At 44.6% G+C, this 23,069-nt stretch overlaps 1 protein-coding gene across 1 annotated transcript in view; it reads right to left on the bottom strand.

Moving 5' to 3' along the window:
- The window catches only part of COL4A2 (collagen type IV alpha 2 chain), a 273,847-nt gene that overhangs the window by 12,187 nt on the left and 238,591 nt on the right, over positions 1-23,069 (bottom strand). The window contains exons 32-42 of the mRNA XM_040336208.1: positions 22,407-22,577; positions 21,028-21,171; positions 17,472-17,597; positions 14,875-15,056; positions 10,517-10,580; positions 10,359-10,433; positions 7,617-7,724; positions 5,490-5,597; positions 2,984-3,055; positions 2,771-2,896; positions 334-450 (exon numbers count right to left, since the gene is read on the bottom strand). Of these exons, the coding sequence (XP_040192142.1) occupies positions 334-450; positions 2,771-2,896; positions 2,984-3,055; positions 5,490-5,597; positions 7,617-7,724; positions 10,359-10,433; positions 10,517-10,580; positions 14,875-15,056; positions 17,472-17,597; positions 21,028-21,171; positions 22,407-22,577 (1,293 nt within the window). The remainder of the gene's footprint in view (positions 1-333; positions 451-2,770; positions 2,897-2,983; positions 3,056-5,489; positions 5,598-7,616; positions 7,725-10,358; positions 10,434-10,516; positions 10,581-14,874; positions 15,057-17,471; positions 17,598-21,027; positions 21,172-22,406; positions 22,578-23,069) is intronic.

Here is a 23,069-nt window from a genome sequence, read left to right as displayed (position 1 = left end):
TACAGCGGTTTGGAAGTGGTTAAGGGAAACCCCACGCCAAAATGTTGGGAAAAAATACCAGCCTGGCAGGCTAGGAAAGGGGCAGGCCCCCCTGAACCATACCAGGCCACATGCCCTCAACATGGGGGGGCGGTGCTTTGGGGCAGGGGGAGGGGGCATCTGCCCTTCTACAGATGACCAATGTAAGGGGTAGGTTCTACACCGACCACCAATGTAAGACGGAATGTCTCCACTGACCACTAATGTAAAGGAGTACTACAATTGTTAAACTTTTATTTCAAGGGTCATGCAGTAAAAATACTGAGAAAAGCTGTTCCAAAGAAAAATAAATACCTGGCTGTCCAGGAGGCCCCGCGGGCCCAATATCTCCTGGGATTCCGGACAAATTTGATGCACCTGGAAGTCCACGAACTCCAATTAATCCAGGCAAACCAGTTACACCTGGTACACCTAAAACCAATAGAGATTTGAAATGTTTATTATCAATATGTGTAACACATAATGTAGCAATCACTTACCTAGCATAATTTAATACCATAATACAATTTTATTATAACTGTTCTTTAAGTGTTAGTAAACCCAGTACCTTGCATTCCCTATATCTGGTCTCCCACAATACACAGAACATGGAAATGCAATAATTCTAGTAAATATAAACTGCTAAATATCTTTTATCATAAGCAGACTGCAATGCACATTGTTATTTCTATCAGTGTCTGGCCAAGCACTGGTTCAAGCTTGTAGGAAGAGTTTTCATTCTCATCTGACTATCCTATGAGGCTGCATGACCCCTGCCTTTCTGTCTGACCTGTGCTGATCACATGCGCCCTCCCAAAAAAAAACAAAAAAACTCTTTAGCAATGCACACCAAACTGAGCATGTGCAGAGTGTCCCCAAGGCTCTGCAGATGTTTTTTTTTAGCACAGTCTATAGGAATATTCAGGGTTTGATTTGAATGCTTTGTTTAGGCCTTCTGTTCTGATACAATGATGCATTTGAATTATTGGGCTGATTTTATACAAACAAAATATATTATTCACTACTGTGACAGATTCTGGCATCATAATGAATGGCATTGATGTAAAATGACATTGTTACATGTGACAGTTTTAATGTAGTAGTAGTATTATAGAATACATTTCCTTTAAAGTGGTTGTAAACCTCGGACATGAAAAATGAAGAAAGCATATCCCTCTATAGTGTGCGCTCTATCTGCTGCCCCGTTCGTCTGCTATCAGCATGAATCACTTATGAGAAGTTTTTCTGACACCAAGAGAGAAATGGTGGTGGGTTTGGACCTCCAGCTGATTGACAGCCTCAGCTCTGTTCCTGTGTGGAGGGGTGTGTGTCCCTTCCCTCCAATCACCTCTCAGAGCTCTCCTCACTGAGCTCTGCAGAGTGTAACTTCAGCTCTCTGCCCCCTTTTTTCTGAACTCTCATGCCTAGTACACACAATTGTTTTTCCCGTTGGGAAAACTGCCGTGTTTTCCTTTGGCTGGGAAAACCGTCCGTGTGTATGCTCCTTAGCAGTTTTCCCGACAGGAAAACTGCGGTTTAAAAAATGAGAACGTGTTCTCTTTTTTCTTGCCGCGAATCGCAGTGTTTTTTTCCCCCCGCAGTTTTCCTATGGGAAACACTGCGAGGGAGCATACACATGGCCGGTTTTCCCGACCAATGTTCTCCTGGCAGTTTTCCTGTTGGGAAAACCGTCCGTGTGTACAGGGGAAAAGGGAACGAGCCGGTTACCGGTTTTCCCCTCGGTTTTCCCGGCAGTCTTTTGACCGTCGGGAAAACCGATCGTGTGTACTAGGCATTAGACAAGCTTTAAAATCCAGCACTCCCTGTGTATTACCTGAGGCCAGTCACTTCTCTGGGTATATGTAAGGGTTTACAACCACTTTAAGTAATTTAATTTGGCTTCTGATGAAACCCATGTCAATTTACCCTCTATACTCTTAATATCTTGTTCACCTAGTATGATGGTAAAAATTATGTGGACTAAAGCAGTTTATATTTCAAATCACTGACTGATAAGGCTGATTTTCACAGTAGTTGTTTTACAATCCGATAGTTATTATTATTATACAGGAGCCCCAACAGTTTACGCAGCGCTTTACAACTTGAGGGTAGACAGTAAAAATACAATACACTTTAATACAGTAGGAATCATAGAGCCCTGCTCGTTAGAGCTTACAATCTAAGAAGGAGGGTCAAGAGATGCAAGAGGTAATAACTGTGGGGGGTGTGCCGATGGAGAAAATAAATGTACAGTTGTTAGGTGGGGGCCAGATAGGCTTCTCTGAAGAGATGAGTTTTCAGGGATCGTCTGAAAGTGCTCAAAGTAGGAGAAAGTTGGACAGATTGGGGTAGAGCATTCCAGAGGATGGGAGAGGCTCAGGTGAAGTCCTGGATAAATGTTATGATAAATAAACTCCTACTTAACAAAATGTTGATTTGATAGAGTCAGAAAATGCAGAAGATATTCTAGCTGACTTTTTTCATGTGCTGTTAAACATGTATCAGCCTTGCATGAGCCAGCAAATGACAACTGAAATGTGAGCAACACGAGAAGACCATACCCTGTACTAGGAATGACAAGCATGCAAAAAACACACATTTTCTTCACCAACATGCTGCTTTTCAGTATAAACTGAATCTGCAGAAAGTAAGCATGCTGCACAAACACAAATACTAAATGAGCAGAATCAGAATATTCCATAACCCGTTTTTATGGGCCCCATAAGTGATAAGTACAGAAAGTTGCACTAACCTGGCTCTCCCCTGGCACCTATTCCACCTGTGTTACCAGGAAGTCCAGCTAGAGTGTTTTGTTCTCCCTGATCACCTTTTTGCCCAGGAGTGCCTTTAATACCGCTGACACCAAAGACATCCACCCCTATTTAAAAGAATGCATATATATTAACAATACATATCATAGGGTGAAATGTGCTGTTCTACTAGAGCCAATTAATGTAAGCTGTACCTGCTGGTCCCTGAAGGCCCTTTGTACCCTTCAAGCCATCAAGTCCAGAACGTCCTCTGAATCCAGGGAAACCTGTAAAAGAATTACATATGTGGTATGAATGTTATAACAATTCATGCAATGTTTAGAGAAAGCTTGAGGGTCATAGATCATAGACATGCTACATTTTTGGCTGGGGATATGCTGCAGAAGACAATATAAAACTGGGAACATGTTACATAAGGCCAGTGGCGTCACTAGGGTTGGTGTCACCTGGTGCGGAAAAACATGGTGTCACCCCCCTCCACCAACTATAGTCCCCCCTCAGTACAGACCCCCCTCCACTCAGTACAGTACCCCCTCCATTAAGGACAGACCGGCCTCCATTGAGTACAGACTCCCTCAGTACATATCCCCCTACTGCAGTATATATTCCCCTCCCTCAGTACAGACCCCCCTCACTAAGTGTAGACCCCCCTTCCTTAAGGGTGCAATGTTAGCGGTGTCGCTGCTCACAGGTGACACCCCTCTGGCGGTTGTCACCCAGGTGCGGTCCGCCCTAGCAATGCCACTGCATTAGGCTAGCATAGATTAATGCCATTACCCTAATCAATGTTCTAGCTACAAATTGCTGAGGCCTGAAGTCCAGACATCATATACCAAAGGGCCGCATGTAGCCTTTGGGCCACAGGTTGGGTACCAGGGGCTTAGATTTCTGGAGTGAAGCTATACACTGTATATAACAATTCATGATCAAATTAGGTTTCTTTAGGCTGCATTCACACCTGAGTTGCCACGACAAAACGCATCGTTTTTTACCTTGATTTGCCGCGACAAAACGCGGCATTTTTTACCGCGATTTTTACAGGTCTAGGGTCACCAATGTAAAACGCCCAAACGCCCAAATTCGAGCGACAAAAAAGGGTCCAGAACTTGTTTGGGCTTCAGGCGTTCGGCGTCAGGCGTTTTGTAGTGGAGATGTGAACCATCTCCATAGAGAATAATGTCTTTTTTCCCCTCTAGCGTTTTGGGGCGTCGCGCTTCAGGCGACAAAACGCTCAGGTGTGAATGCAGCCTTAGACCTATGCTGCAGATAACTGGGTCATGTATGGGCTGTTTTGTTAGTTAAAGCTGACAGCTATCCAGTTTGATACTGAAGAGCCAGAATGGAACAGCTTGTAAGAAGGCTGCATCAGTATGTACATGAAGTTCTTGTATAATTGCATCAGTAATCAGCTCACTCTCTATGGAGCCATTCTAGTGTACCTGGAAGTGTTTGCTTCAACCGGTCGCTAAATGGCAGAGTGGCAAAATGTCTTCAACATTACAAATTTAGTCCAGTTAAATGTGACTAACTACTATTTTCTAATGAAACACATAATATTATAAACCATTTCAGCCTAATGCTGACCTGTGTTGCTCATATTACTCTCTACACTATGCATTTATTAAGGCCTCATTCACATGGGCGTACTTAAGCATACCTCCATGTGAAGGGCTGTGTTTGCCTACATGGGTGCACAGGTGTTTCATGCATCGGCATTTAGACAGTCCCATTCCTGTCTACTGGTATGCAGTGGCTAAATGGACATAGCTGATGGTCCAATTTCACAGTCGTGCAGGTTCATGTCCTCTCACACCTGTACAGCTGCATGGACACATCTACTGCATCCAGATAGACATAAATGGGACTGTCTGCATGCAAATGCATGGAAAACCTGTGCATCCCCAGCAGTCAAACATGCACCTTCGAATGGATGTATACTTAAAGTGGAACTTCACCCAGCAGTGGAAGTTTGGCCTGTTTGCATCCTCCACCCTCTCACTCCACTGCCACATTTGGCACTTTTCTTTGGGGGCGGGGCATGTATCTGACAGGTACCCGCTCTCATTTTCAGTCAAATCGCCGATCCCCCTCTACATCACAGGTTTCAGAAGACCATGGGACCATTCACAAAGTGCAGCACTGCTTGCACATTCCTAGTAGGAAACCGGCTGTGAAGCCGCAAGGCTTCACTGCCGGCTTCTCTTACCCAAGATGCCGACGCCTGCACCCAAAGCCCATTGAAGAAGGTGAGGACATCGCTGGATCCCTAGACAGGTACTGTACTTGATTATAGACTGTATTAATTTCTACTGAGAACATTTGTTTCTAAAACAAAGTGGAATAAAGTAAAATATAAATTGAGTGATAACAATAATAAATATTGCAGACATTTACTTACCTCCCAACCTTCTGAGATGACAAAGAGGGACACTATGTAGCACAAAGTATGTAAGCAAAGAACACAAAGATCTGATGCCCCAACTTACATAACCAATGAAGAATTAAGGAGCAAAAATACTGGTAATTGTCTTTATTCACAGGGGCCCTTTTCCATCATCAAAAATACCAATTCCAATAATTTAGAGGTTGGATTAAAGGTTTAGTGTAGTATAACACTTTTTTCTACAGAAGTTTACACATCAAACCAAAAAGATGAGGGACAGTTGGGAACTATACATTTACAAACTTTCATTCCATTACCTTGTTGACCCGGTAAACCAGAGAAACCAGAATTTCCCTTTTCACCATGGACTCCTGGAAATCCAGGATCCCCCTGAGGTCCAGATATGCCCAACAAGCCAGGTAAACCTGAAGAGAGTTAAATGACCATATAATCATCATCTACATAAGAAATACAAATGGTCAAATTGCATTAAAAGAAAAGTGGAAAATGGTGGATAGGAAAATAATAAACCTACATACTCACCTAGATGGCGGCAGCTTCGATCCAATGATCACATGCCTGGACTGTGGAGAGGGCAGGAACGGCTGACTCATAGCCAGATTCAGAAAGAGTTAAGCCGGCGTATCAGTAGATACGGCGTCGTAACTCTGAATCTAAGCCGTCGTATATTTAAGTGTATTCTCAAATTGAGATACACTTAAATCTAGCTAAGATACGACGGCCTGCGCCGTCGTATCTTAACTTTCTATTTAGGCCGGCCGCTAGGGGCGTGAACGCTGATTTACGCCTAGAATGCGTAAATCAGCGAGATACGCCTATTCACGAACGTACGCTTGTCCGTCGCAGTAAAGATACGCCGTTTACGTAAGGCGTTTTCATGCGTAAAGTTAGTCCACCAAAAAGCTGGCCCAGCCAATGTATGGACGTCGGTCCCGCGTCAAATTTTTTAATTTTTACGTCGTTTGTGTAAGTCGTCCGTGAATGGGGCTGGGCGTAATTTACCAAATCGAAACCAATGAGTCTTTGCAGCATAATTTGGAGCATGCGCACTGGAATAAAACACGCCCACCTCTTCACAATTTGAATTAGGTGCGCTTACGCCGGCACATTTACGCTACGCCGCCGTAACTTAGGACGCAAGTGCTTTGTGAATACAGCACTTGCCTCTCTAACTTACGGCGGCGTAGCGTATATAAGATACGCTACGCCTGCCTAATGTTAGGCGTGTCTTTTTGAATCCAGCTATCAGACTCTCAGTTGCATCTTGGTGGATCTCAACATTATTATCAAGATCCCTGCAGAACCTGGACCGGCTCTGTGATGTCAGCCGAAAACGCTGGCTTTAGACTGTTGTGGGCTTAATCTGGGTCACAGGAGTGCAGAACTAAGTGCACTCATGTGACTCACAGGAGAAGTATGGTCAAAAGAGCTTTGGCCATAAAAGTTGTGAGTGAGTAACTTGTATAGCTCAACAAATGCGAACTTAATCGCCTCAAGGCCCTTGGCATCCAGCGTCGTACCGGTCTTTCAGAAGAGGTAGGTCTTTCGTTTTTTCCTAACTGCCCGATGGTTTTTCTCCAAGTGGATGGTAGTGGGTAGATAATATTGTGAGGTTTTGCTAAAGATAATGACCCGGATTCACAAAGCACTTACACCGACGTATCTCGATATACGCCGCGTAAGTGTAAATATGCGCCGTCGTATCCATGCGCCGAGCCCACAAACTGAGATACGCCTAAAAATAGGCTTCATCCGTCGTATCGTGGGCGCATATTTACCTATGCGCATTTGCCGCTCCCATTGATTTTCTATGCACATATGCAAATGAGGAAGATACGCCGATTCACAAACGTACTTGCGCCCGGCGCATAATATACGCGGTTTGCGTAAGTCGTACATCCGGTGTAAAGTTATTCCCCATATATGAGGCACAACTCATGCTAAGGTACACAGCCGTCGTTTTTTTCGTAGTACGTGAATAGGGCTGGGCGTAGGTTACGTTCACGTCGTAAGCAGTGATGTGTCGTATCTTAGGGAGTAGTTCCGACGTGATTCTGAGCATGCACACTGGGATACGTCCACGGGATGGCGCATGCGCCGTTCGTTTTAAGTACTTGTATGGCACTCGGCCCATCATTTGCATGGGGTCACGCCTCATTAGCATGGCTCACGCCCACTTCCACCTACGACGGCTAACACCGAGAGAACCCAGCGTAGTTTGGGAGGCAAGTGCTTTGTGAATTCTGTGCTTGCCTCTCTGCGCTACGTCGGCGTAGCGTATATTAGATACGCTACGCTGGCATAAATATGCGCCAATGTATACGAATCCGGGCCAATTAGTATGTTGCATTCTAACAAATATTTCTTAAGACCAATTACAACAACAAAGGCAACAATATTTTTGTCTTGTATCCAATAGATACCTGTTTGGCCTTTTTGTCCTGGTTGTCCAGGATCTCCACTCATTCCTTCAATGCCAGGAAAACCTGCATCTCCTGAGAATCCTTTTTCTCCATGTATTCCTCTTTGTCCTGCAAAGTCAACAAAATGTTCAGAAATTGTAAAAGCAGTATAGCATATGTACAGCATGCATTTCAAACTGATTTTCATTCCCCAAATGTATATTTTATTAACACCAATTCGTCAGTCCTTGTTTGTCTAGAACTGTCTGCATTCCCTATCAAGTCAGAATAGATTATTTCTGGATGACTTCTATGGTGACTTCTTGCTCCGAGAAGTAGAAAACACTATGGGCCAGATTCACAGAAGAGATACGACGGCGTATCTCTGAGTGTATCTATGCGGCTGATTCATAGAATCAGTTACGCATAGATAGCCCTTAGATCCGACAGGTGTAATTGACTTACACCGTCGGATCTTAGGATGCAATACTTCGGCCGCCGCTGGGTGGAGATCGCGTCGTTTTCCAGCGTTGGGTATGCAAATGAGCATTTACGGCGATCCACGACGGTTTTCGCGTTCGTTACGTCGTCGCTAGTAATTTTTTCCCGTCGCAAAGTTAGGCATTCTTTAACATGGCCTAAATTTAGACGAGCCGTGTTAAAGTATGGCTGTCGTTCCCGCGTCGAATTTCAAATATTTTTTTTTTTGTGTAAGACGTCCGGGAATACGAAAGTGTGTTCAAAAAAATGACGTCACTTTGTGCAAAGCACGGCAGGAATTTCAAAACGGAGCATGCGCAGTACGTCCGCCGCGCGCCTAATTTAAATGGTACTTGCCCCATTTGAATTAGGTGGGCTTGCGCCGGACGCCTTTACGTTACACCGCCGTAAGTTTACACACAAGTGCTTGGTGAATCAGGCACTTGCGGTGAAAACTTGCGGCGGTGTAACGTATAGACGATACGTTATGCCGCCGCAATTCTTTATGAATCTGGCCCTATGCTGTTTGTGCAGTTTTTATTGCTGAGGTCGATATTATCTGTACTGCAATGTATAAGTAGTCAGCGGTAGTAAAATCTTGATTGCCCTGATATTCAAACTTTGCAATGAATGAATGAATGAATCGGTGAATCGGCGTATCTTGCTCATTTGCATATTCGACGCTGCAAACAACGGAAGCGCCACCTAGCGGCCAGCGTAAATATACACCCTAATATACGACGGCGTAGGAGACTTACGCCGCTCGTATCTTAGCCTAATTTAAGCGTATCTGGTTTCCAGAATACGCTTAAATTTACGACCGCGTAGATTCAGAGTTACGACGGCGTATCTACTGATAAGCCGCCGTAACTCTCTGTGAATCTAGCTATATATGTTTATACTATCAGTTTATCTGTAGCTTCTGCTGTGAGTCTGATGACATATTATTTTTTTTTTAAATTTTTTTATTTGTAAAACAGGGATAAGGCCGCGCGGGCCGACAAGCAAAAGAAAATACATCAGTACACACAGTGCACGCAGTGCATCGAGTCACACTTCAACAGAACACATTGCATTAGAAACATTGCTACCTTCCCCCTCGGAAGCCCCTCCGCGGGCCGCCAGCGCCGGTAAGGGCCCGCGTCCCCGGGGGAAGGCCCGAAGGCCGCCCCGCGCCAACAGCCCGTGGCGGCCCCCAGGGAAGGGGAGGAGGAGCTCCCCAGCCTGCGGTAAAACATCATAGCAACATGCTCGGACCGCGCAACCGGCCCCAACTTTTTCTTTTTATACAGGAGGGCCCCCAGGTGGGGGTCGTGAAAGAAGGTCAAGGGTAGAGGAACAGAGCAGAGGTGTAGCTCGGAAGAAGGAGAGGGAGAAAAAGAGGGCGGTCGAAGATAGGGAAAGAGAGAAGGGAGTAGGGATTAATTCTTCTAGTCGCCCGCCTCTCCGTAGGGAGGGGGGGGGGGAGTCTCGCATGTAGCGCTCCGCGCAAGCACAGAGCCGGTCAGGGCCTGGAGGGCATCCGCCCACAGGCATATGTTCACACGTCCGTTGAGGGCTCTCTCAATGCCTGGCCCTCAGCCGAGTATCTAAAAATATCCCAGAGCTGCCAGGTGTTTTTAAAGGTTTCCTGCCTGTTGTGCGCTGTGAGGACCAAGTCCTCCATGCGCCTAATCTCTTCCACTTTTGCGAGCCACTGGGGTATTGTCGGCGGGTGGGCGTCTTTCCAGTGGAGTGGGATGCAGGCCTTGGCTGCGTCCAACAGGTGTCTAATTACAGATTTCTTGTACGTCTTCTCCGGAATGCTAAATGTGTGCAGGAGGAAAACCGAGGGCTCTGCTGGGATATCGTGGTCAATGAATTTTTGAGCCACCTCGCGGATCACTCGCCAGAAGTGGCTCAAGCTGGGACATGACCAAAAAATGTGCAGTAGCGTCCCCCTATCGGCGCGACAGCGCCAGCAGAGGTCCGACGTTTCCGGAAAAAACTTGTGGAGCAGCACTGGGGTCCTGTACCACCGTGATAGGAGCTTGTAGTTTGTCTCCTGTGTCTTAGCGCAGATGGAGGATTTATGTGTGAATCTTAGGATGCGGTGGCGCTTGGCCGCGTCAAAATTACAGCCCAGTTCCTCCTCCCACTTAAGTATACCCGGGGGCACAAAATCCGCGCTGATGACATATTATACACTTTTTATTGCAGCGTCTTTAGTCTCATGTAGTCTTTTCACAAACAAGCACCAAAAAATGAACATACATAGTCTGATAAAATATATGGGACACATACCAGGAAACCCATGGTCACCTATCACACCCTTGTTCCCTCTCTCTCCTGGTAAATCCATAGAGTCTCCTGTTTGACCTGGATGGAGGAATGTACATACAAGTCATTATATGTGTACTTTTTTAATCATACAACATATAAATCACATATTGCATGTTTACCTTTATCTCCAAACTCTCCTTTGTAACCAGGAATTCCATATAAACCGGGCATGCCTTTTGAACCCTGTATGAGAAATTTATCAATGATTTCCACAGGCAGAGGACATTCAAATCTTAATGATGATCATAAAGTATATATAAACTCTTCTGTCCAATATATTATTAGTAGCCACACTACATTAGTAAGCTGTCTAAAAAGCAATTGATAAGTAGCCAAACTGTGAAAACAGCAATATACAATAGATCTCCTCCCTTAACCTCCCTGGCGGTATGATTCTGTCTGGAATTACGTACCAAAAGCGGTACAATTATTTTGCAAGGAAATTTGGCGTTTTATACTGTAGGCCTGTAATTTTTAGGACTAACTCACTTAAATCTGACCAAACAAGAGTCTTGCAGGCATCCCGGGTATGATTTATTTTTAAAAACAAAATTTCAAATTATAATATAATAAATAATTATAAATAATTATAACAAATAATAATATAATTATAATTAAAAGTATTCAACTCAAAATCACTGAAATGTGCTCAGTTGCAGAATTGTCGCTGTCATTATTTTTATTTTTTTATGACGAATTTCCCCACAAATCGCTATCGCACAATTCTGCAAGTGATTATAATTTATTATCGCTGTTTTCTAGCTGATCTAAAACCATTTTTGACATAAAGGGCCACTTTTGGACAATCTACAGTTTCCAGGCAGAAAGAACAGTTTTTATTATATAAAAGTACATGTAGGGCACTGGACAGACCACTAGGGACAAGGGGGGTGTGTATTTTTTACATACAGTACTGTAATCTATAAGATTACAGTATACTGTATGTATAGTGTTTGTTTACTTTTTTGAATTTGGCGCCGATCTCCGCCCCCGTGCGTCGTAACGTCGCAGGGAACGGAGATCGGCGGCACACGGGGAGACCGTGAATCGAGCGAGGAGGACCCGCTCGCTCACACAGCGGGGAGGCATCGCAGGATACAGGGACAAGGTGAGTAACTTGTCTGTGGATGCTGCGAAAGGTAAGCCGCGCCGCTGCACGCTCTGCACATCCGTTCTTAGCATAAAAAATCCACCCCGAATCACGCTCGGGTTTACCGCTAAGGGGGTTAAAGAACTTTAGTTAGACCTTTTAACCACTTGCCTACTGGGGACTTTCACCGCCTTCCAGCCCAGGCCTAATTTTAGCTTTTAGCGCTGTCGCCTTTTGAATGACCATTGCACGATCATGCATTACTGTACCCATATGGAATTTTTATAATTTTTTACACACAAATAGAGCTTTCTTTTGGTTGTACTACTGTTTTTGAGATTTTTTTACTAAACAAATAAAAATGCACTGAATGGTGGCACTGATGAGGACGCACTGGTAGGTGGCACTGACGTCGTGATCAGCTGTGATTGGACACAACCATAGGCGTGCGCACAGTGTGTGCCAGGTGTGCAAAGGCACACCCTAATCACCCTTTACAGCACAGATTCCCCCTACTTCCCTGGCTCCCTCCTTCCCCCTGCAGTGCTACCAGCGTCCCGCCTCTCCCGCCAGCTGTTGCTGCAAGAATGTTTTAGGATGAGTGGAGGAAGGGGCTGGTAAATATGTAATCGACCATCTCCTTCCCTTTCTGAATGAACATTGTAGTGTGTGTTTGAGCTTTGGGGTGCACACCCTAATGCAATAGACTGTGCACACCTATGGACACAACTGTTCATGTGGTAAAGGGGTGCTGCGATTGGCCCTTTATCCCGATCTATGATCAGCTGTGTCTAAAGGATACAGCAGTCACAGGGCGCACAGGGGGCTCGGTTCTGGAAGGACGTCAATAGGTGCCCTCTAAGAACTGTCATTCGGTTATAGCGCAGTCAGCAAGTGGTTAAAATACTGCATCCAGTCCTTAAAGCGGTGGTTCACCCTGCAGAACAACATTTTAGCATACAATTCGGCATTGTAGCGCGAGCTACAGTATGCCGGTCTTAATTTTTTTATCGCCGTACTCACAGTGTAATCGTACATAGTAGATTCTGACTGCCCGCGGGGAATGGGCGTTCCTTTGAAGAGGGAGGGTGATTGACGGCCGGCTCTGGCACGTCACGCTCCCCGAAGACAGCCGGAGTAGGTCTCGGCTCTTCACGGCGCCTGCGCACAGACTATGCGCAGGCGCCGTGAAGAGCCAAGCCTATTTCGGCTATTTCCGGAGAAGCGTGACGCGCCAGAGCCGGCCGTCAATCACCTTCCGTCTGGATTGGAACGATTACACTGTGAGTACGGCGATAAAAAAATTAAGACCGGCATACTGTAGCTCGCGCTACAATGCCGAATTTTAGGCTAGAAGAAAAAAAAAATTTTTTTTTATTTTATAGGGTGAACCCCCGCTTTACGACCTCACTTACAAGAAGATATTGATAAGATAGAATAAGTACAGAGACAAGCAATAAAACAACAAAAATGGTGAAAGGTCTATGAAAAAAAACATATCAGAAGTAAATGCAGAAGTAAACTTAAAGTGGATGTAAACCTGATTTTTTTTTTAATTAAGGCTTTTAACTTTTACAGTATAGGATTTCATTTCATCTGTGCCCAGTCTTGCCATGAAGAGTTAATCCAGCTCTGAGCAATCCTCTTATCTTTTTTCATTGAGATAAAAACTGACAGACAGAGAAATACCAGTCAGTTCTTCCCCCATGTGAGTGACAGGTGATTTACATCTCATGCAGGAGCTGCTCCTCTCCATTCATAAACTGAGGCAGAGTAACACACAGTTTACTCTGCTCAGTTATCACAGGACACAGAGAGTCACATCGGTAACGAAAGCTCTCTATGTCCCATTCAAAAAAGGAAGGGACCTTCCTCCACTCTCCATCCTGACAGATCCCCCCCACAGCCCACAGGAGAGGAGAGGAGGGAAGCCGGCTGCGGGGTATGAGGCGAGGTGGAGAAGAAGACACAGAGACACAGCGGGTGGATAAGGAAGACATGGAGGGGGCCAGAGATGAAGGGGGGGGTGTTGGAGGAGAACACGGGCGCTGGAGAAAGACATGAGGGACAGCCGGGGATGATCGGTGCAGCTGGGGACCGCTGTGAGCACTGATCTCCCTGCATGGCTTTTCATCAGCTGCTTCTTCTTCTCTCCCTCTCGCGGCTGTCAGCTTAAAAGCCATGTAGGGAGACCTGTCTCCGCCGCACCGATCATCCCCGACTGTCACTGGACATCCATGTATATGTGTGCAGGACTGACGGGGGCATGAGTGCACTCTGCTTTTGCCCAGAACCTTCTCTGCCTCTCCTGTGCATGCTTTGACCAAGAGGAATGTAGAAGTGGGCGGAGAGTCTGCTGATGTCACAACTCCTCTCACCGAGCACCACCGAGCTCCGTGACACGATCGCGGGCACCTGTCGGACATCGAGTCCGCGGGACCCGCGGTCACACTCACGGAGCTCGTGGCACACGCGCCTGCAATGCTACCTCTTAAAGGGGACGTACGGGTACGTCAATATGCGCAGCGGAGCCATTCTGCCGACGTATATAGTCGGGCAGCGGTCGACAAGCGGTTAAAAAATAAATTTGAAGAACTGCTGCGCAAATACTGTGCGTCATAAAAAATTGCAATGATAACCATTTTATTCTTTAGGGCCTCTGCTAAAAAAATATATATAAGAAGTGACACAACTAAAACCCTAAAATACATTAAGAATGTGAATAGGGTTCAGTACTTTTAAAGCGGTTGTATACCCAAATTTAACACTTTTACCCATAATTTTTGCCTATAATATGGTTTACCTGTAGGTAAAATTAATATTTCCTAAACCTATACGGTTTAGGAGATATTCCCTATGCATGCAGCCGCTGACTGCCCCAGCTTAAGGTCCGGCAGCATTGCCGGACCATGCCGGGAAGAAAACTCCCACGCGCATGCGCGGGAGTGACATCATCTCGGCTCCGGCCACTCACAGCGCCGGAGCCACGAACGCGGAAGACACGCCGAGGGCAAGATGTCAGCTCCCTAGCTCATTATGCCTTTGCCTTGCAGGTTTTTTTTTCCCTGTTTTTTTTTTTCTGTGCGAGTTTACTACCGCTTTAATATGAAGCTAAGATGAAGAACCCAGAGACATGACCTAAACTAACAGGAGGAGAGTTTAAAAGTAATAAAGGTGCAGCAGGGGTTAAAAGCATCTAGCGTCCGAAAAACGCAGTTTAAAATAAGCAGGCCTTAAACGCTAACGCTAACGCAGCCACGCTGTGAATGTGAAAGGGGTCTTACAAAGCGAAATATTTCACTTGTTGCAGCTTTTCACAGACTATAGTTGTTACCTATCCCTAAAAGTTTTTAAATCCATTATACGCCAGGAAGGTGGCATACTTACTCTAGGACCTGTAAATCCTGGGAATCCACGAATGCCTGGAGGACCAACTGGTCCCTGGGAACCAGGAAAACCAAGAAACCCACTTTGTCCAGCATCTCCTTTATTCCCTGTGTCAAAGCTTGGCATTCCAGGTGAACCAGATAGTCCAGGATTTCCAGGGTGGCCAGGCATTCCTTTAGTTCCTAAAACGTAATTAAAAACATATAATACATATAAATGAAGTTACATTTTAAGGTTAGCCTCCTAGCCTCAATCCATTTAAAGTGGTTCTAAAGACAGAAGGTTGTTTACCTTAAGCCTAGGTTCACACTGCTGCGAATTCAAAATCGCGGTAAAATGCACGATTTTACCGCGATTTCGCGGCCCGAAATCTCAAATCGCATCTCAAATCGTTCCAAATCGTACCCAGTGTGAACCAGGGCTAAAGCATACTTTGCATTAATGTAAAAAAAAGTTCTGTGTGCAGCGCCCCCAGCCAGCCCCCGTTATACTTACCTAAGACTGATCTCGATCCAGCGCTGTTCCGGGAGCAGTGTCTTTCTCTGCTCTCTCCCTCTTCACAGGGCAGACTGATAGCAGCAGGAGCCATTGGCTGAGTATGCTCATATTTCAGTTCCTTTCTAAGCTGTTTGTTTCCTCCTTTTTTTATCTCTGCAGCCCACATGACTGTAAATACACCCACATGGCATGTGGGTGTATGCACATTGCTAAATGACATTCCCCTTCCTCCCTCCTCCTCCGTGTCCTCCTATTGCTAAACACTATGGGGGTGGGATATAGTATGCTGACTGAATACATTCACAAAGAAACTCACTTAGTTTTAATACAAATCAGTATTAAATGTATCTAATGTAATTGTTAATACCTGTAAAGTAAAAAAATATCCTTGAATAGATGCCGTCTGAATAAAATGAAAGCTTTTGTGAGTCATCTTTGACTCTTTTTGACTTTTTTTTAGTAATCATACTTACCTAGGTGAATGCAGCATCGATCCAATGATGCATCTGTCCTCCACCGTGTCAGAGAACCTACCGTGGAAGAACTGGCAGACCTGCTTGCACGGACCTACGAGCACAGTGCGCATAGATACATTGTTCTTTACTGCGCACGTGCGTGCGCCATTGCGCACGCAATGCGTGCGGGACTCCTGGCGTCAGTGCTCTATTTAAAGCTTGCTGCAGCAGTCACCAACTGCTGCATGATCTTCAGCCCTTGGTGTGATCCTGAATCCTTGTTCCTGTTCTCCTTGTATTCCGGTTGACGACCCGGCTTGCCTGACCAGACTTCTCTGTGTATGACCCCTGGCTTGTCTCTCGGCTTATCCTTGTCCTGTTCCTGTCTGTTGGATCCAGTGTATGACCTTGGCTTGCCTTCTGACCTGTTCTAGTCACTTCCTGCTTCCTGTGTATGACTACCGGCTCGGCTCCTGACTCCGCCCCTGGGTTTCCTGCCAGTCCACCTCATCTACTACTTCCGTGGTACCCCTGCCTGACTGCGTATCCTGGTCCACAGCTGATCTCCAACATCTACTCAGCAAGTCGCAGCTGGCAACTCCTGCATCTCTGGGCATAGCTCCCCCTGTGTCACCTCCAGGGGGCGTTCTGCACTTAGTCGCAAAGGGAAGCCCTCTCAGCACTTCGGCCTCTGGTAAGGTACGTGACACACCGGCTCTAAGACTGAGAACAGAGCAATCAAAGATCGTTGATCACTCAGTTCTCAATGAGCAGAGAGCTGGTGGCTGTCAATCACCCCCCCCCCCACTGGAAGGCTGGGATGTGTAGGAAGTGGGGGCAGCTGGCTCAGGTGAATAAATGATGGCAATTAACACTTCTCTGTTTACTATCACTTTAAGAACATGACATTCAGTTTTCATGAATGTAATTTTTCATCCTAGTATATTACACTGCAGCAACCTTCCATATATGTGGTTTCCTTTTCCATCCTGTTTTTGAGGACCTCCTCTTAAGGTTGTGTTGATTATTACATACTCTTGCCTTTTAAAGTGGAGCTCCACCCAAAAGAAAAAGCTCCACTTGTTTGCCACCTCCCCCCTCTGCTGCCACATTTACCACCTTTCGGGGGGGAGGAGAGAGCGGGTACCTGGTTTTGGCAGGTACCCATTCCCACTGCCGGCTGAGCTTGCCGTGGCAAACTCAATCAGAAGTTTGGCCCCTCTCCTCCTTCCCTCGCCGCCTGGCCATTCGCTAAGCACAGCGCACTTTGCGCTTTGTAGGGAACCGGCTGTGAAGCTGCAAGGATTCACTGCTGGTATCCCTTAGCAGAGATGGCGGCGGCAGCACCCCAGAGCTGATTAAAAAATCGGCTCGGGTGAGGACACTGCTTGATTCATGGACAGGTAAGTGTCCTAAATGTGAAAAGTCAGCAATTACAGTATTTGTAGCTAGCTGCTGACTTTTATTTTCTGAAGGAGCCTGGAGCTCCACTTTAAGGTAATATTATTAAAAGCTTCCAGGTTTGCTTTTCTTTGTCAAAGCTTAGTTGAACAAGTTGAAGCACTCTCCAGTTTGAGTAAATCAACCCCATTATGTGATCATGTATAACACGAAGGGAAGTATAATATAGTATAATATGCTTACCATTTAGCCCAGGAACTCCAGGAGATCCAGGAACACCTAGAATTCCTTTTTCGCCCTTCATCTTCTCTAGCATACTTTCCTCCATTTTTGGTTCTGGTCCCGGTGGTCCCTCCTCCCCTCGATCACCTAAATACATTCAATAGTAAGAATTAACATAAACTTTTCTTAAGTATAACTAATCACATAAATGTCTTCACTCATTCTAGTCAAGGGTGAAACAGTATAATTTCTATCTCCAGCTATACTTCTCATATACTCTCTTTGTTCATACTATCTATCAATTGTGCTCATATTAATATACAGTATATGGGGGCCTCAAGTATGGCTTCTGATGTGTTCAGAGGGCTGCAGAATAGTTTGATTGTTATAAATGTGCTGTTATTTATTAGAATGGTAGTATTAGCTGTAGTTGTCTTTAACGGGGACTTTCACCCCTTTCCTGCCCAGGCAAATTTTTAGCTTCCAGCGCTGTCACACTTTGAATGACAATTGCGCAGTCATGCAACACTGTACCCAAATTATATTTTTATAATTTTTTTCACACAAATAGAGCTTTCTTTTGATGGTATTTAATCACCACTGTTTTTTTTTTTGTAATTAGGTGGCACTGATGAGGAGGCACTAATATTTCGCACTGATGGACACTGATAGGTGGCACTGATAAGCACTGATAGGTGACACTTACGGCCAATGATAGCCGGCATGCATAGGCAGCACTGATGGATGGCACTAATGGGCACTGATGAGCAGGCACTGATATGCAGCACTGATTGGTGTCACTGATGGGCACTGCTGGGGCTGTACGGATGATTACCTGTCAGTGTGAGGCGAGGAGAGCCGATAAATGGCACTTCTGTGTTTACATATGACCGGCTGTGATTGGACACAGCCGATCACATGGGTAAAAACCTGCGTCATCGGCTCTTTACCGAGATCGGGGTCACGCTGTGTCCTAGGATCACTGCATGATGGTAACCGCCGTGCTGCGTGTCCCCGCGGGCACGCGAGAGTGGTGACACTGGGGCGACATCACCTCAGAACAAGAGGGGATCCTGTCTGCCATCATTTTACTATATGGTGGGCAGGAGGTGGTTAAGTATTTAAATGGTGTGGGGACTCAAGTGGGGGGTCAGTAGCACACACTGAGCACTGGTTGTGTGTTGGTCACCACTGGTATAGGTTAAAGTAGAAATATAGGCAAAACTTTTTTATTTCCCATTTTGGATAGAGTAAGGAGGGGTTATAACCCCTGATGGGTTTTACTTCCTTCCATTGCCCCTGTAAAGTAAATGCATAATGTGCTAGTATGCATTTCTTACTAGTACAATATGTGACACCTGCAAACGAAGCTTGCGCCGCCCCTGATGCAGGCCGCATCCATGTTCGCCCCTCTTCTTTCTGGGGCCGCAGACTCTGGCTTTGTGACTGTCCGGAGCCGCATGAAGTCAGTCACGACACTAGCTTGTGAAGAAACGTCACGGGGGGGGGGCTGTTTCTTCACAGCAAGTGCGCCGATTAAATAATCGGCGCAAAACACAGCAAATATCTCAGAAACGGTGCACGTTTAGGAGATATTTACTGTACCTATAGGTAAGCCTTATTCTAAGCTTACCTATAGGTACAAATTCCACAGAGAGGTTTACAACCTCTTTAAAATCACAGTGATTTTAAAAAGGTTCCTGCGCTATTATGATGTGTCTTTCTTGCGACTTGAGTGCCAGAGAGTGCAAAGTCGCACCAAAGTTGCATTGGAAATCGTGCAACTTTGGAGTTGCACTAGTATGAATCAAGCTTAATTATCTGGGCTTCTCATACACACCCTAAGGGAGCACATTTCTTGACCTCCCTTCATTACTAGCATGTTAGCTGACTTCTACTTCACCTTGTAATAACTGGTTGCAGGCCTACATTTCGTTCATGCCCCCTTTCTCACGTTCATCAGTGCAATCTGAAAATTGCACACATTTTTTCATGGCAATAGGAATAACCTATAAGTATAAGTATGTGGTCCCTGTTGCATTACCTTACATATAGTTACATAGTTGGTAAGGTTGAATAAAGACAACAGTCCATCCAGTTCAACCTATGTATGTGTGTGTGTGTGTGTGTTTTTTTTATCCTAATAGCATACATTCCTTTTTACTGGGACACCTGGTCCCCAAGAAATTTCCTTCATTTGCAGGGATTTCCTATCTCTTCCTGTTTGGCTATGGGACAGGAAGTGAAGGTAAATCTCCCCAACGGGACAAAGATGGAAAAAGTAAACCTTACAGCAGTGGTCATCAACCCTGTCCTCAGGGCCCACTAACAGGCCAGGTTTGCAAGATTACTGAAATACAGCACAGGTGATATCATTTGCTGCTCAGTGATTGCAGTTTTCTAGTCTATATCTCCCCAAGGTAATACATAAAACCTGGCCTGTTAGTGAGCCCCGAGGACAGGGTTGATGACAACTGCCTTACAGGGTTTACTTCCTCTTTAAGTCAGTACAATATTTTATGTGTCCAAAGTCGCATGACAAGTCGCAGTAGTGTGAACGGAACCTCAAAGTGAGGACGTTTGAGGTGAAGCCCTGTCATCCTAAAGTCAGGTTTGTGATGGTCACCAGTTTGTGTTCATTCTGTATGTGATATACAGAGTACACTGCTGAAAAAAAAAAAAAAAAGGAAGGAGCAACAACATTTGGTTCTTATTGTCTCATGTACAACATTACAAGTGCCCACACCATATTATACAGTACCCACTGAAGTCACCCTAAGTAAAGTACTATGACTTGCACTTGTAGAAATTATTATAATATGGCTTCCACTTATTCAACTTGCTGTCTGAGTTTTTTGTATTTGCAATGTATGAATTCTATAGAAAAGTACATTGATATCTGAAATGGTGGTACTTTATAAATACTAGAGACAAATAATAGGAATTACAGAATATTAGGATTAAATCTGACAGACAAGATAGTTTGATATGCTGATTTCTCATTATATGAATGTATACAGTTCCTCTGCAGAAATAAATGCTGAATTCCAGGAATGGGCATTAAGTGCAATATTTCTGGGGATTACCGATGGTGACAAGCAATACGGATTTAGACACATAATAATCCATGGATAAGTAGAATAGCATGTCACATCCACCTAACATATTACTACTCAGCATAGGTATAATAACAGGCTTTGGATATCCCTCTACTAATCACCATCCTCATTCCACTGATGGTAGTCCAGAAAGTAGTAGGGAAATACCACATCTCAACAATCCTTATCATGCAATGTTTTGAATTTTTGTATAATCATGTATATATGTTGATTTTTTTCTATATATATTTTTATCAATTGATAATATCAAAATAAACTTTTTTATAAAAATAGAATTTCAAATCAAATTTTGGTTTTCAATTCCCTTAATAATCCCAAACTAGAGGTGTAAACTGTCTTTTAATAACAGGCTTTGAGCTTGTTTATTACTGTAGCAATTCAGCGTTTTCAATAGATTTTAGTGGATTACAAGATAAAGCAAACCAAAGTTACATAAACATAAGCTTAATTATTAGTACCTTTGTTTCCTGATACTCCTGGGTTTCCTCTTTCTCCTGGTAAGCCAAAATTGCCATATTGGCCCTTAGGACCATCAAAGGCAGACCGTCCTTTCTCACCCTTCATTCCTTCGAAACCTCCCATTCCAGAAGAACCTCTCACTCCTATTTTAATTGTAATTAAAAAAATGGTAATTAAAATGGTCAAGTAAAGCTTAAAGGAGAATATGATCTTAAAGGAGTTGTAAAGGAAAACATTTTTATCGCCATCCGTCTGATTTAATGGATCGGATGTCAGCGGAAATGGTCACCGCTGACATCCGATGCTCCATAGACAAGCCTGGAGTGACTGTTCAGGTCTGCTGAATAAACTGACAGGCGGACCTGAACGGTTCGCCCGTGTGAAAGGGGCCTAAATGTTCTAATTTTTGAATAAAATATTTGCCTAACAATAAACATTTAGCACACAGTATACCCATGACACAGGATTCACAGAGCATTAAGGAGTTTCTAAAGAGGGAGAACAGCAGAAGCTGTCTACCAGAGAGCAGTTACAAATGCATAGGTAAACATATAAAAGAAACCTAGTGCTCCACATGCTGCCATAAAATTACATTTCTTGATATTTTTTTCTAGTCCTGAACATGTAGGTGGGGCCTGGCATTTGGTACCCAAAGTAGAGAGATTGCATACGAAGACCAATGAATGCAGCAAGGTGTATTATAACAAATGTTTCGACAGGGTAGTAATAGGATATGTTTAACACGGGCAAGCCCAGTACAGCAGTACTTTACAGAAGGTCTTGCAAACAGCCTCAGTATTACATAAGATCCTTTAAACAGCTTATGATGCCTGCAACATCTGACGAAGGAGGCGGCTGTATGGTGGTTTGTCAACAAGGCAACTGAAGATGGGAAGGGCTTCTAGGTGGCGACACAGGTGTGCAGTTACTACTCGGTCCCGTCTACATTGAAACCTCTCTCTATGCTGGTCACACTCTCCCTATCCAGCGGGCTCCTGTCCCTTACCTAGCCATTTTGCAAAGGTGCGCCAACTGCAGTTTGACAGTGGTATTTATTCCCACTGCCCAGACTAAAGATGGCTGCCAAGGTCATCCAGGGCAGCAGTGTCCAATCAGACAACTGCTCTCCTGATGACACCTACGGAGACCACAGAGGGACAAGAGTTCCTCCTGTCCTCCACCCTCTCTGCATAGCGGTGACTGTCATCATGCCACCTGTGCAAGGAGGCCATGCTACACCTGCCTATAAACATAATAAAGAAAATATATCCAAACCACTATACTGAACCTCGTTTTGGTCATCTTCATTATTCTGACCAGGTTTTGCTTGCTCTCACACTTCTATGATCAACAACCAAAGGAAATGAGTTTTACCTACCCTTTACACCAGGGTGTCCGCCCATACCAGTCAACCCTGGGAAACCTGGATCTCCAATTCTTCCTCTTATGCCAGCAATTCCCAATTCTCCTTCATCTCCAGCTTCACCTTTTTTCCAAGCTTGTCCTGGGTTTCCTTGTTCTCCTTCGTCACCTCGTGATCCAGGAGAACCTGTGTTTAAAATATAAAAAAATGTACAAAAGTAATTAAAGTATAGACAAAGTCTCTATTTATCCTAAATTTATGATTTTTTTTTATTGCTTTGTCTATACTTAGTCATATCTCTTTTTCGTGCATGTTATGGTTATCATAAATACTGGCATGTTCACATTTGCCATGTTTATATGCTATATACAGTACTTCAACCAAAATTAAAGAATATCGAACGATAAATTAAAAGGTTAATGTGTTTCGGCTTTTCGAAAATGGGTTCGGCCAATTTTTTGTATAGTGTATGGCCAGCAGAAGGAATAATCAGCCTTGTGCCTTTGCCATTTGCTCATCAGTGCCCAGCAATGCAGCTCAGGTCTCTGCACTGCACACCTGTTCTAATCAAGAAAGTGTTCAGAAAGACTGCTAGACATTCAGGACCAGTTCACACCATAGAAACGCAGTCCGGATGCATTCTGGAAGCTTTTCCGCATGCACGTTTTTGATGCGTTT

This window comes from Rana temporaria, chromosome 2 (assembly GCF_905171775.1).
Source record: "Rana temporaria chromosome 2, aRanTem1.1, whole genome shotgun sequence".
Lineage (NCBI taxonomy): Eukaryota > Metazoa > Chordata > Amphibia > Anura > Ranidae > Rana > Rana temporaria.
Note: the sequence above shows the minus strand (reverse complement) of the source record. Positions and strands in the feature narration are given on the sequence as shown.